General features: G+C 40.9%; 1 protein-coding gene across 4 annotated transcripts; it reads left to right on the top strand.

Annotated features, from left to right (window-relative positions):
• The first annotated feature begins 318 nt into the window (after positions 1–318).
• On the top strand, positions 319–6,969 carry polm (polymerase (DNA directed), mu). 4 transcript variants are annotated; one of them, XM_067484871.1, is made up of 12 exons: positions 319–1,012; positions 1,129–1,594; positions 2,608–2,779; positions 3,319–3,417; positions 3,586–3,756; positions 3,866–3,937; positions 4,449–4,569; positions 4,670–4,784; positions 5,275–5,377; positions 5,625–5,996; positions 6,088–6,171; positions 6,447–6,969. In XM_067484871.1, exons 2-12 carry the CDS (start codon positions 1,413–1,415, stop codon positions 6,531–6,533), a joined length of 1,578 nt encoding a protein of 525 aa, XP_067340972.1. In that variant the 5' UTR covers positions 319–1,012; positions 1,129–1,412; the 3' UTR covers positions 6,534–6,969. The 4 variants fall into 4 exon arrangements, with proteins under 4 accessions (XP_067340972.1, XP_067340970.1, XP_067340971.1 ...); XM_067484869.1 differs by having other exon boundaries at positions 323–1,012; positions 3,325–3,417; positions 4,652–4,784; XM_067484870.1 differs by having other exon boundaries at positions 324–1,012; positions 2,568–2,779; positions 4,652–4,784.
• Positions 6,970–12,025: the final 5,056 nt, after the last annotated feature.

The following is a 12,025-nucleotide window of genomic DNA, read 5'->3' as shown; positions in this document are numbered from 1 at the left end:
AGATTACTATACAAAATACTATGAAGTCATGTGAAGTAACTCAGTAACCAGAACAATATTATCCAGTTTAAATTTAGATAATAGATTGTATGGTGGGAATAGAATACAATTTAATGAAATCAAGCAAAAAAAATGCATTAAAAAAAAGAGGAGAAGCTAAAGTAATATAAGTAAAAATAATATAGTATAAATAATTATATACAATATAATACCTAAAATATAGAATCATGGCATGTTCACCAACATTTAACATATTAAAAGTATGAAACTGCATTAAATTAACCTTTTATTACATTCCATCATTATAAGCAGGTTTGGGAAAGTAACTTTCACTATGTAGCAACTTAAACATTACCGGACTAATGAATCATTTTTGAAGCACTTTTTTGACTGTACCTCACTGGGTAGAGTGTTCATCTACGAATCACGGTTCAGTGGTTCGACTCCGTGTGTGTGTGTGTGTGTGTGTGTGTGTGTGTAAAGAGCTCTTGGTAAAAGTCTTATGTAAGCTGACCATTCTATTGAATCAAAGTAAACTGACTTATTTGACTGATTAGTACTTTTAACAAATCATCCAATACAGCTGAACAATCAATAAAACATGAGTGTAACTCAAACAGTATGAACGTCACATCTATAGAGCGCTGTCAAACCACGTGTGGTTGTGTGCTCGGCTTCGACTCTTTATACAGTGATGTTAGAGCTGGTTCTGACTTCGGTAGGAGCATCTTGTTGACGTGAGCAGGGTCCCCGTCACAGCTGATTCAGACCAGACCAGAGGCAAGAACCAATCAGTCCCTCAAGAATCGGGTTTTTTTTTTTCGTTTGTTTGTTTGTTTGTCACTGAAAAACCATTGGTTCCTGTCACGTTGTGTCTCCTACGTGCTTTCTCCACTGTGGACTCTGGGCCTGAATGTGACTCTGACGTTGTCCAGATTGTAAAAAGGGTTTAGGTGAAATAACAAGTAAGAACCAGGAAATACAAAGTCAGGCCTATGAGACAAGATTACAGGTAAACATTGATAAAATACTAAATTATAAGAACAACGGGTATGTAGAGTAAATAATGTGATCGACTTCAATTTGACAAGTTCTTTTTTAACGTCTTTCCTCCTTTTGTGATGGCAGATACAGGCTTCATGTGGCGCTGCTTCCAGTCGGAACTATTTTGATGAAGCCCCAGTTGCATCCGGTTGCACTTGTACACAGAGGTTTGCTGCTGTTTAACCGACAGACCTGCCTCCGGAACCGCATCTCGTTATGTCAGAAACGTTGACTAAAATTACCGGGAGCATTGAATTTTAGTAATTATATTTTTCTCTATAAAAAGGCGTCATGGTTGTATGACACGAGCGGACAAATAAAGAATAGATTTTTCATACAAACCATGGACTTGTAGTTAGGAGTGAACCATGGTTCCGCTGAAGCGAAGAAAAGTCGTCTCCTCCTTCGCTGACACCAGTGGAGATGAAGTGCCAGCAAAGTTTCCTCTGGTGGTTTTATTCCTGTTGGAAAGAAAAATGGGAGCAAGTCGAAGAGTTTTTCTCTGTCAGCTCGCTCGGAAGAAAGGATTTCAGGTGGAGGACACGTTCAGGTAAAAGGGGGGAAACATTTCCAGCGTTTCCATGTGAGGAGATGAAGTTAGTGACTACAGCAAAACGCCCTTTTCCTCAGGGGTTTCAGTTCAGTGGCACTGAGCTAAAATGTATTTTTAAAACAAAAAAATCGAATTTTCGATAAAGTCAAATGTTCACCACTACCATCTTTAATCCGCTGAATTTATACACAGTATTAGAGCCACCGGATCCCAGTGAGCTTCGGAAGTTTGATCTGCGTTGACAATCTGTGATATTTTCATCCGAACCTGGAAATAAGCAAAAAACTTACAAGATGTCACAACGTGTAAAATGGAGAAAAAATCAAAGTAAAGTTTAGTGCAATCTGTGATGAAGCAGTTTGCCTTTATGTCACTTTGATGTACTTTATGTCTGCCTTGGTGTTACCCTGCTGCCAAACATAAAGTTTCCCTTTGGGGGTAATAAAGTTTTTTTTTTCTTGGTGTTTGGATAAAACTTCATTTTCCTCATGAAACGTCCTCTCAGAAACCATCAGTCCTCAGAAAGAACAATTTGACACTGACTTCTGATGCCACTTGTCCCATTATCACAGGGCTACTTAGTCAGCAATGTTCTGCTAAAAACATGAGGCACAGCCATGAACAATGGCTGCAGCTTGTATCAGGGGAACAAGCCTCTGATGAGTGGATTAAATCCACCTAAGCATCATCTAAACATCTGAGCTTCAAGAAGATCTGAGCTTTGTACAAAGGAGTTAACATGGTCACTGACATTATTCAGCTTCAGTTTGACCTGAACTTTTTAATAATGTTTCCCCCACTGAGATTATCCACACAACCTCTACATATAATCCAACGACTGCTTTCCCAGTTTACTGATTACATGTTGGGTCAGTTTAGGAAAAAATTACTTGCACAATTAAATGATCATTGCAGTGTTGCAGCAACTTAGGATTTTAGCACTATGTGTACTGTGGTGTCTCACCTGCAGCTACAGTGGCCGACCATCATCAGACCTTGTGTCTTCACAGTGAAAGTGTCACACATGTGATTTCTGAAAACAACTCTGGCGAAGAAGTCAGGACGTGGCTGGACTCTCATGACAGGGGTCAAACACCAGTTCACCTTTTGGACATCAGCTGGTTTACTGAGAGCATGAAAGCAGGACGTCCTGTTCAAGTACTGGACAGACACAAACTACAGGTACTTTTTACAGGTTTGTATCTTGGATGTTGGCATGTCCTCCCTGTGTTTACGTGGGATTTTTTTCTGGGGGCTTTAGTTTCTTCCCACAGTAAGAATGTTAGGTTATTGGTCGTAGGTGTGAATTTGACTGTTTAAGGATTGTATGTCTGTGGACACAGAAATAGACTGGCGACCTGTCCTGGTGTACCCCCACCTTCCACCCAGTAATAGCCAGCTCCATCAGCCTGAGCAGAATAAGCGGTTAAGAAAGTGGGTGCATGGATGGAAATTCTATTTGCCAAATTGTCATGAATTAGGAATGAAACAAAAAAATGGACTGAAGCAAAAATCAGATTTAAAGAGAGATGATGTGTGAATATATTTAGTATCAGAGTAAGTTAGTTCAAATCAATTCAGTGTCAGTTTCACACTCATCTTAAACTCCTGAATAAATGGGACAAACAAAAAATTCAGTTATTTCCACATTTTAACTTGTAGTGTCTTTTCAGATGCTGCTCGTTGTTGTAGTGTCTGTTTGACCTCTCTGGGTCTTTCAGGAGCAGCTGGTAGATGAGACCGAGGTGGAGGTGTTTTCCGTTCCCAGCTACGCCTGTCAGAGGAGGACCACCCTGGACAACCACAACACTGTCCTCGCCGTAAGTCCCATAGAAAACCAAGTTTCTAATCAGCTTTTTACAAGCGTGTATGTGCAGGACAAAAGGTGTAGATGAAAGAAGATCTCATTAAACATAGAGGAAACGTCACAGAGCAGCCGGTGGTGGTAGAACATAAACATTAACATATAAATGTATTTTCTGCATCAGCACGCTTTGTCACTCCTAGCTGAAAACGCTGAGCTCGAGGACGAGGACGGTCGAGGCGTCGCATTTAGACGGGCCGCCGCCGTGTTGAAGGCTCTCCCCAAACCCGTGACGAGCATGATGCAGCTGAGGGGGCTGCCCTGTCTTGGAGACCATTGTCTCAGAGTCATCAAAGTGAGTCAGAACAATGTTTTTATTGAGCTATTTTAAAAAAAAAAAAATCCCACTCAACCGAAGATCTGACTGATACAGTAATTTCCACTTTTATTCTTTGTTCTATCAGGACATTTTGGAGACTGGAACATCAAGTGAGGTTGAAGCTACGAAACAGTCTGAGCGCTATAAAGCTCTAAAGGTCTGTCTGCTGGTTGTCCCCATAAACTCTGTCACAGTGGGTTCCATGGAAAATGGTCAAATGATCATTTAAAGCATATGAAAACATCTTTTTGAACAACCCCTGTTAAATTTTGTTGAGAAATAAATCTACAATTTGAACCAGTTATAGCAGAAAACAAGAAATGAGTCCACCCTCTCCCTGCTCTGCTATGCTCTGCACAATCCTTCAGTTATAGTAATTGTCAAATTACAATGAATAAGAAGCTGCAATCAAGCAGAAATTGTTGAAATGCTCTGGTTGCCTCATTCAACAACTTTTACAAGTGTCTCTGCCCTGATGCCAGAGCTGTTCTGTAGGTTTAGGTGACAGGATGCATCATTTCTCCACAATAACATACGTGTTTGACAAATTGTAGCTTTGAATTTGTGGAATTTGTAGAAGCACACAGTGTCTCTAAGACCATGTCAAACTAGGTGGAGAATCGACTTTGTAGCAGTGAAGGGAGTAAATGCTTCTCTGTGTATTTCAGGTTCTAACAGGGATTTTTGGAGTTGGAGCCAAGACAGCAGCACGTTGGATCAGAGATGGGATACACACTCTTCAGCAGTTACGGGATTCAGGACACACACTCAATCGAGCGCAACAAGCAGGTGAGTGTCCTGGTGCTGAACGACAGCATTCACTCTGTATTTCCTCCAGTTTGTCCCTGAGGAAATGCTCACTGTCTCTCAGGTCTGGAACACTATGAAGACCTCCACCAGCAGGTCACCAAAGCAGAGGCGGACACCATTGGTGAGATCGTGGAGAGAGCAGTGGTTTCTGTGTTACCTGGTGCTCAGGTGGTGCTGACAGGAGGCTTCAGGAGGTAAATAAGCAAACATTTATAAGCAGTTCATCGAATGACACCAGTTACTTTCTAGGTACTTTTACTTTGCATGTGCAGATTTTTCAAACAGAACCAATAAAAGCTGACGTGTTATTATGGCTCAAGCAGCTGTCAAAGCATAAAGTGGTTATGTTATGGTGCTGGTTAGGTATATTTTTAATGCTTTTGAACTTCTGCCTGTAGTACAAATGTATAATGAGTTAAGTTTAATTTCTCAGGTATGAAGCTTCCAACATTTTGCTTTTTATTGCTACAAATTAAAGGGTCAATAAGTGAATATATGAGATGAATGTTTATGAAAGCAGGTTTTTGAAGTGGTTCGTGAATTAAACTTAACAAGATGTTACCATTTATTTATGAGGCACATGTGGAACAATTCCACATTAAGCCCCTTAAGCCAAGGTGGCTTAATGTGTAGAGCATCAGGCTGTGAGTGTTGAGTTTGTGTACTTCTGACACCTTTTCCCAGAGGGAAGCTGACAGGTCATGATGTGGACTTCCTGATAACGCACCCAGTGGAGGGGAGAGAGGAGGGACTGATGCCCAAGGTGGTCTCCTGGTTGGAATCACAGGTAAAGTCATTGCTAAGGTAAATTTCCAAGAAATGCTCTGTAGTGCAGTGATGCACTTTACAGGAAGTGGACAAACAAAGCACCATTAGACTTTTAAAAGTTGATCATGATGCTTGAATCTGATGCACAGAATTTTCACCTTCCAGCTACTGCAGCTCCATTGTTTTTCTGGCATTAAGATGTATGAAGATGCACAGGATTCCTTCATGTTATGGCCTCTCACTCTGAGGTGGCTTTTTCTCTCCAGGGTTTCCTGTTGTACCAGAAAACTACAAGAAACTCTTACCTGGAGTCTAATGACGGTCCTGCTCGGCCTGCTTCCAACATCGACCGCTTCGAGAGGTGTTTGTCCATCTTCAAACTGATCAAGGAGGACAAACATGAAACAAAACAACTTGGGAAACTGTCAGAAAATGGTCTCGAAACACCGGAGGACACATGCAGCTCTCTAACTCACGTACAGACAGATCCAAATCCAGCAACACCTTCATGTGCAAAGGGTCAGATCCACAGTGGTGAAGACACAGGACACAGACTGTGGAGAGCTGTGAGAGTGGACCTGGTGGTCTCTCCCATCAGCCAGTTTGCATTTGCTCTGCTGGGCTGGACTGGATCCAAGGTGACCTCTGCTGTTCAGTTAAAACGCTCAAACACCAGCTTTGTTCCTTCCACACTGAAAAATGTTCATACTCGTTTCATTTTGTCCACAGTTGTTTGAGAGGGAGCTGCGTCGCTGGGCAGGGTATGAAAAGGCCATGTCTCTGAGCAGCCACGCTCTATACGACAACAACCAGGTACACACATGCTCGAACCAGTTAAGCAAACGCTTATTAACTTCATAATTAGTTTGGCAAGAGGAGAGAGTGACAAGCGTTAGCTCAGGTGCTAACAAATGAACCAACGAATCACCACACACTCACTGCACATGTACATCAATAACCAGGTTTCTACTGAAGTGAGCTGACGTGTGTCGAGTCTGGTCAGGACAAAACGACTCAGGCCATGTGACCAAGTTGATAGTGTAAAAAAGGAAGAAAATTAGGCTGATTTCGGTTTTCCTCACTTACAGAGCAGATACCTGAGAGCTACATCAGAGGAGGAGATATTCGCTCATCTGGGCCTGGAGTACATTCCACCATCAGAGAGAAATGCCTGAAGACAACTCTGTACAAGGAGGCGGGGGGGAAACCAGGGTCCATCTTTTGAGCTGTAGCAGCAGTAGAATTAGTTTACCAAGAATTTGTAGAATAATTAGAATCATTTCAAAATACAAAGTAGAATTGAAATTAAAAACTAGATTTCTTTAAAAACTGTCTTGAAACTCTTGAAAACAAGAAAATCCATTTGAGCACATGAGAAAAAGTATTTGTTGCTGCAACAACTGCAAAGTTGTAGCAGATGAGAAGTAAACTACAACATTGTTTAAGGTTGCAAAAAAAGGAAAATCCTGAGAATAAATGCATAAAGAAACTGAAGTTACACTTTTAACTGTGGTAGATTTTACACTGTTTGGTCATAATTGTATTTAATGCTAATATATTTATTGTATTTCCACATGTTAGGAAAATGTCAATAAAATCAAATATAGACTTCATTTTTTGTTTTATGTTTAGTAAAACATGAAACAGGCCACAGGTTTTCCCTGTTGGCCTGGGCTCAGTGGAGCCTACCTGGTTAAAGAAATGAGAAAAAACAGCCAACAGTGGAGAGGTTTGCTAGCAGCAGGGCTACAGGAAATGTGAGGCAGCTGGTCTGTGCCTGCAAATTTAGAGGAACTGTTAACTACTGTGGTCACAATCTCAGATTTCAGTTTCAAATTAAAAACACATCCGAAATGTTTTGATCTGTGTGTTTTACTTTTTGCATTAAAGATGCATAAATGAAGCTGAAATCATACATGTGTTGTTGGTATTGTCGGGTATATATGAGACCCCAGGTGGCGCCACAGAAAAGTCAGAACATTGATCCTCTGGGTACAAAAAACAGGTCTGTAGACATTTCACAGCCGAACTTTTGCTGTGACTGCAAAAAAACAGCAAAGTAGCAAATAAATATAGTGATAATCTGTGACATTGTATTGTTAAGCATTATTTAGCCAGATGGGAATGTAGTATTTTTATTCTCAAAGGAAAAAGACATGATGTGATTATCTGCCGTTTGACAGGAGATGATGTTTCTGACATGTTTAGCTGTGTGTTGTTTCAGCACATACACACCTGTGCACCACTGACCTGTATTCTACAACGTCCTCTTCCCCTTATCTGTGCATTTACTGTGCAGAAAACCACACGGCTGTGCAGCGTGTTAATGCCACGTGTGGCTGAATGTTTAGTGTATGATCACATTTGAAAAGGCCCCACACAGCACAAAGCTTGTATTATAACAGACTTTATTTGTGGCCCTGACAATATATCATGTTATGTTTTCCTTGTACAGCAAACCGTCAGAGAAATAGTCCTTGTGTTACTCAAAGAAACAACACATGCACTAAATGCCCCATTTTCATGTGTGAGGACAGTATGAGCTCACTTAATATGAGCTAAAACAATTTACATACATACAAACATACAAGCTCTCTGTTGTCTGTTTGCTCAGACTCGCAGTCTCCTGGCTGCAGTACGATGTCTCTCCTGTGTCTCCTCCCTCTTCAGAAACGTTTGCTTCACACATTCGGTGTCAAAAACAGAGACGTGTCAATGGTGATGCAGGGACATAAAGTACCTCCTTTCTTTTTACTTTGTAGTACATTTTATTTCTATGTCCTGTTTACTGCACATTTCTCACAGCTCTGTCTGAAACTGGAGAAATAAATTGTTTATTTTAGCAGAAAATGTCACTAAACTGTGTGTGTGTGTGTGTGTGAGAGAGAGAGAGGAGACTGTGTGAGCACTGACACGGCCTTTGATGTTAAACCACCATTTAGAGGTTAATGAGGCTGTTAGGAAGAGGTGAAGTTAACGCCTGCAAGTTCACACCATCTCTCACACACAGGAAACGTATCTGCTGCTCTTGGTGGATCTCTGCTACAAATTTCTGTTGTCTTCTGTTAATGGTCAGGATCCAATATAGGCAAATGCATCAGTGTAAAAATCCAATCTAAGCAAAGGTTCTGCACAGAGAATGTAAGATACTGTCTTCATCCAAAGGGGAAACCCCAGTGTTGCAGCAGTCGTTCACAAACACAATGAGGTGGATAACAGGAACAATGCAGGTCAAAGGCTAAAAGATGTGATGCTAAACAGACCACATAGAGATAAGATAGAGTAAAGATTACTGCACGCTGTGTACTGTTGATAGTAGTACTCTATAGCCCTCTGTGCATTTGTGCACAGTCAGGTGGATAATCTGGTCGACTATAAGGTGGTTACAGTAAAAGGCAGGATTGTCCCTGGTGTGTGGTTTGATCACACTCCTGTTTCGAAACACACATCTGAAGATCTAATTAGTGCAGCTGCTTAATGCAAAAGCACACGTGCAATTAAAAGTAGTTTTGGTACAGAATAAGGAGGATAATAAAATATTTAGTATAAGAAGTGGCAACGTGTGAAGTACAAATATCAGCAATAAGTGCTTAAAGTATTAAAAGAAAAAGGAAAGTTGTTTGTGTTTTCAAAAGAAAAGTTACAAATTGCTTCACAATAAAAGCCTGAGTAGCATAATAAATGATAACTTTTCTAATTTAATGTTGCTTTCATTAATCTCCATCCAGCCTTTAAGACCACGTCTACATTTGTCTCTCTTTTTGGCTCGGTCCCGACTTTTCCTAAACTGGAGCTTTTCTGAAACGTCCACCAGAGGAAAAATCAGAGACCGACAGGTGATGGCAGTCAATGGTATTTTACTATTAATGAGATGCCATAGTGCCAAAAATTCTTATAGTCTGCTCAGTATGAATAATGCATAAAGCCTAACCAGATATACTGCAACATTTCTTCTTTGCTTGTTTTCTGAGGCTGTCTCGCTCGTCAACCCTCCACACATGCTCAGTGGGCGGAGAATCACGTTTCCTCCTCCTTTTGAATTTTAATGTGGATGGAGGTAAATGCAGAAATGATCTGAACCACCTGGAGCATTTTAACCAGCTTAATGTAAATGTCCTTCTGTCTGCAGCTGGGATTAGCTTGTTCGTCTGTTTCATAGACCTCCATTGTTGTCCACAATCAATTAAAAACATGAGCTAGACGCAGCTCTTTGTTTCCGTCTTCTCTTTGTCTTTTTTGCTTTCTAAAAGAATTCATCATGTAAAAAATCAGAGGCAGATTGTAACTGTGATAGTGCTTCGTGTGTGTGTGTGTGTGAGTGAGATGAAGGGGTCCTCGGCCCCACAGTCCCAGGCTGTTGCTGTCTGTGGGCTCTCCTGCTGGACTCGTCATTGATTGGGTCCTTTCAGACCCTTTCATCTCTAATGGGCCTGTTTGCTGCTCTGTTATGGAGACAAACACTCACACCCTCAGGCAGGGTGACAGGAGACCAGAGGGAGACGCATGTCCCAACTGAAGGAGACCTTGTCATCAGATCTCCACTGGTTTCTGTCTGTCTTTATCATTTATTTGCAGATTCAGTCCCATAAATCTCCAGCACGTCTATTTCACATTGTCAACAAATCCCACGAAAAGGGACAGAACCAACGTCTGTCTGCGGCTCAGCTCCAGGCTCCCTGCTGCCCACTGAGGATCTGAGTTTAACTTTTATTCAAAGCTTTACAGTTTCCTCAATCAGCTGCTCACTGTAGTAGGAAATGTAGTGGATTAATCCACATGTAGTCTCTAATATTTAATATATTATTATTTATATTTAACATAAAACGTTTGGAAGCTTTGTAAACAATCCAGCTTTCATAATGTTGATGTTGCAGCAGCTTTGTTGGGAGTAGTACAAATGTAAAGAATAACCAGATTTTTCTATGTTGCAGTCGCTTACTGCATTAGTGTCACGTAGCCTGTGCTTCATTGGCTGTTTTATGTCACAGCGTACATCAAGTCCTTTTTTTAGAAACTTGTTTCTAATCGAAATAAAAGATCCAAAATATGCACTTTTTGAAACAATTTTAAAAATTTCCGTCTACAATGTGTCTAAGAAGGAAAACAGTACATCAAGTTTAAAACTAATATATTAAAGAATCCATCTGAATCTGAATCTCACTCACATGTTAAGCCTCATTTAATGAAATAAGCTTACATTTATCATTGAGCCTTCTTTGAGGTTTTTTAATGATTATTTTTGTGGCTCTTTATAATCAATAGACTTTTTATCTTCAATGTAGCTCAAGGCTTCAAACAATCAACGTTAAAAAACGTCTGTGCCTGTATCCACATCAAGGCTGTGATGACGCCCAATAATCATTGATCTCCATTGCTGGCAGTCTCCAGCAGTTGCCCGCCCCGTCTGTAACTGTCCGTTAGGGCCTCTTCCCATGTCCCATTGATCCCTATCAAGCTCATCAAAGGCTCCCAGGGCTTCGATGGGGCCAGCGGGACTGGTCCCGGTGGACGAGCAGGCTCATCAGATGGAGGGGAGTGAGGCCTTTCTGTAAGTCGGGAAATTTAAATTTCTCACCACATCTAAGAGAATGTAGCTGCGGCTCACCTGAGGTGCCACAAGCTTTCAGCACAGGTTACAGTGAATCTCCCTGCAGCCCTCAAATGTAAAACAAGGCCTCACGGTGGACTCTCCAAAAATGAGATGCGAATGATCTTGTGAGTCAGTTTGAAGGTGTTTTTCCATTATATTTTGTGCTAAAAGTCACACATTTCAACATTGTAACTACTTTAAAGTTTTAACTTGTGTAACAACAATTAATCAGTGCAAACACATGGAAAGTTTCCATCAAGTTTCAAACTCTAATTTTGTTTTGTTAAAAACATCAGTTCAGTGAACTCAGAATTTCATTCAAGTCACATTTCCAGCCACGGTCTGTGGGTTTGGCAGACGTTTTGTGCAAAACGTAACATGGTTTTGTGGCATCTCTAAAAGGGAAACCGGGAGTCTCCAAATGGACATTTGTTTTTGAAAGAAATCACATTTTCAATGAGGAAAAAATATGTCACTCTGCAGCTGTGTCTCCGTGTCTCTGTGGTACAGATGAAAGAACTCAAATAAATGTCCTGGATTCAGATACAGTACATGTTACTGGTTTTAGTGTGTAAATGGGATTTATTGACCGTTACAAAAGTTATAGCAAGTCATTGGTGGTATTTCTTAAGGAAGAACAGCAGAAAAGTGTCAAAACTGAGCATTATATGTGCCTGGATTTTGCTGGTTTTTGTTGGAAGCAGGATCAGAAAACTAGTGGGCAGTGTGTTCAGTGTTCCCTGAGTTACTCCAGTGTTGTAATCAGTTACCTTTAATCACTGGTAAAAGATGAGGCCCAACATTCAGAGCAGGTCTCTGTCTGAAGCAGCTGATCGGTACAGTTAAAGGTTCAAAGAGGAGCTGATCATTTCTCCTCTCTGGACGTGTATCAATGTCCGCCTGCTCCACCTTATCATCTCCATCCAGAGCTCTTTGATGTGAGACAGACATGAGACACCAGAGCTGTGTCTGTCTGCAGCTCTCAAGTTTGGGCAAAATACCTTGTGGTACTTTTACTTAAGTTAAGGATCTAAATATCATGAGATTACCATAAACCAGTGGGACAGATGGTGTTGA

The sequence above is a fragment of the Channa argus genome, chromosome 18 (assembly GCF_033026475.1).
Source record: "Channa argus isolate prfri chromosome 18, Channa argus male v1.0, whole genome shotgun sequence".
Taxonomy (NCBI): domain Eukaryota; kingdom Metazoa; phylum Chordata; class Actinopteri; order Anabantiformes; family Channidae; genus Channa; species Channa argus.
The sequence above is the reverse complement of the archived record's forward strand: the minus strand, read 5'-3'. Positions and strand labels throughout refer to the sequence as shown.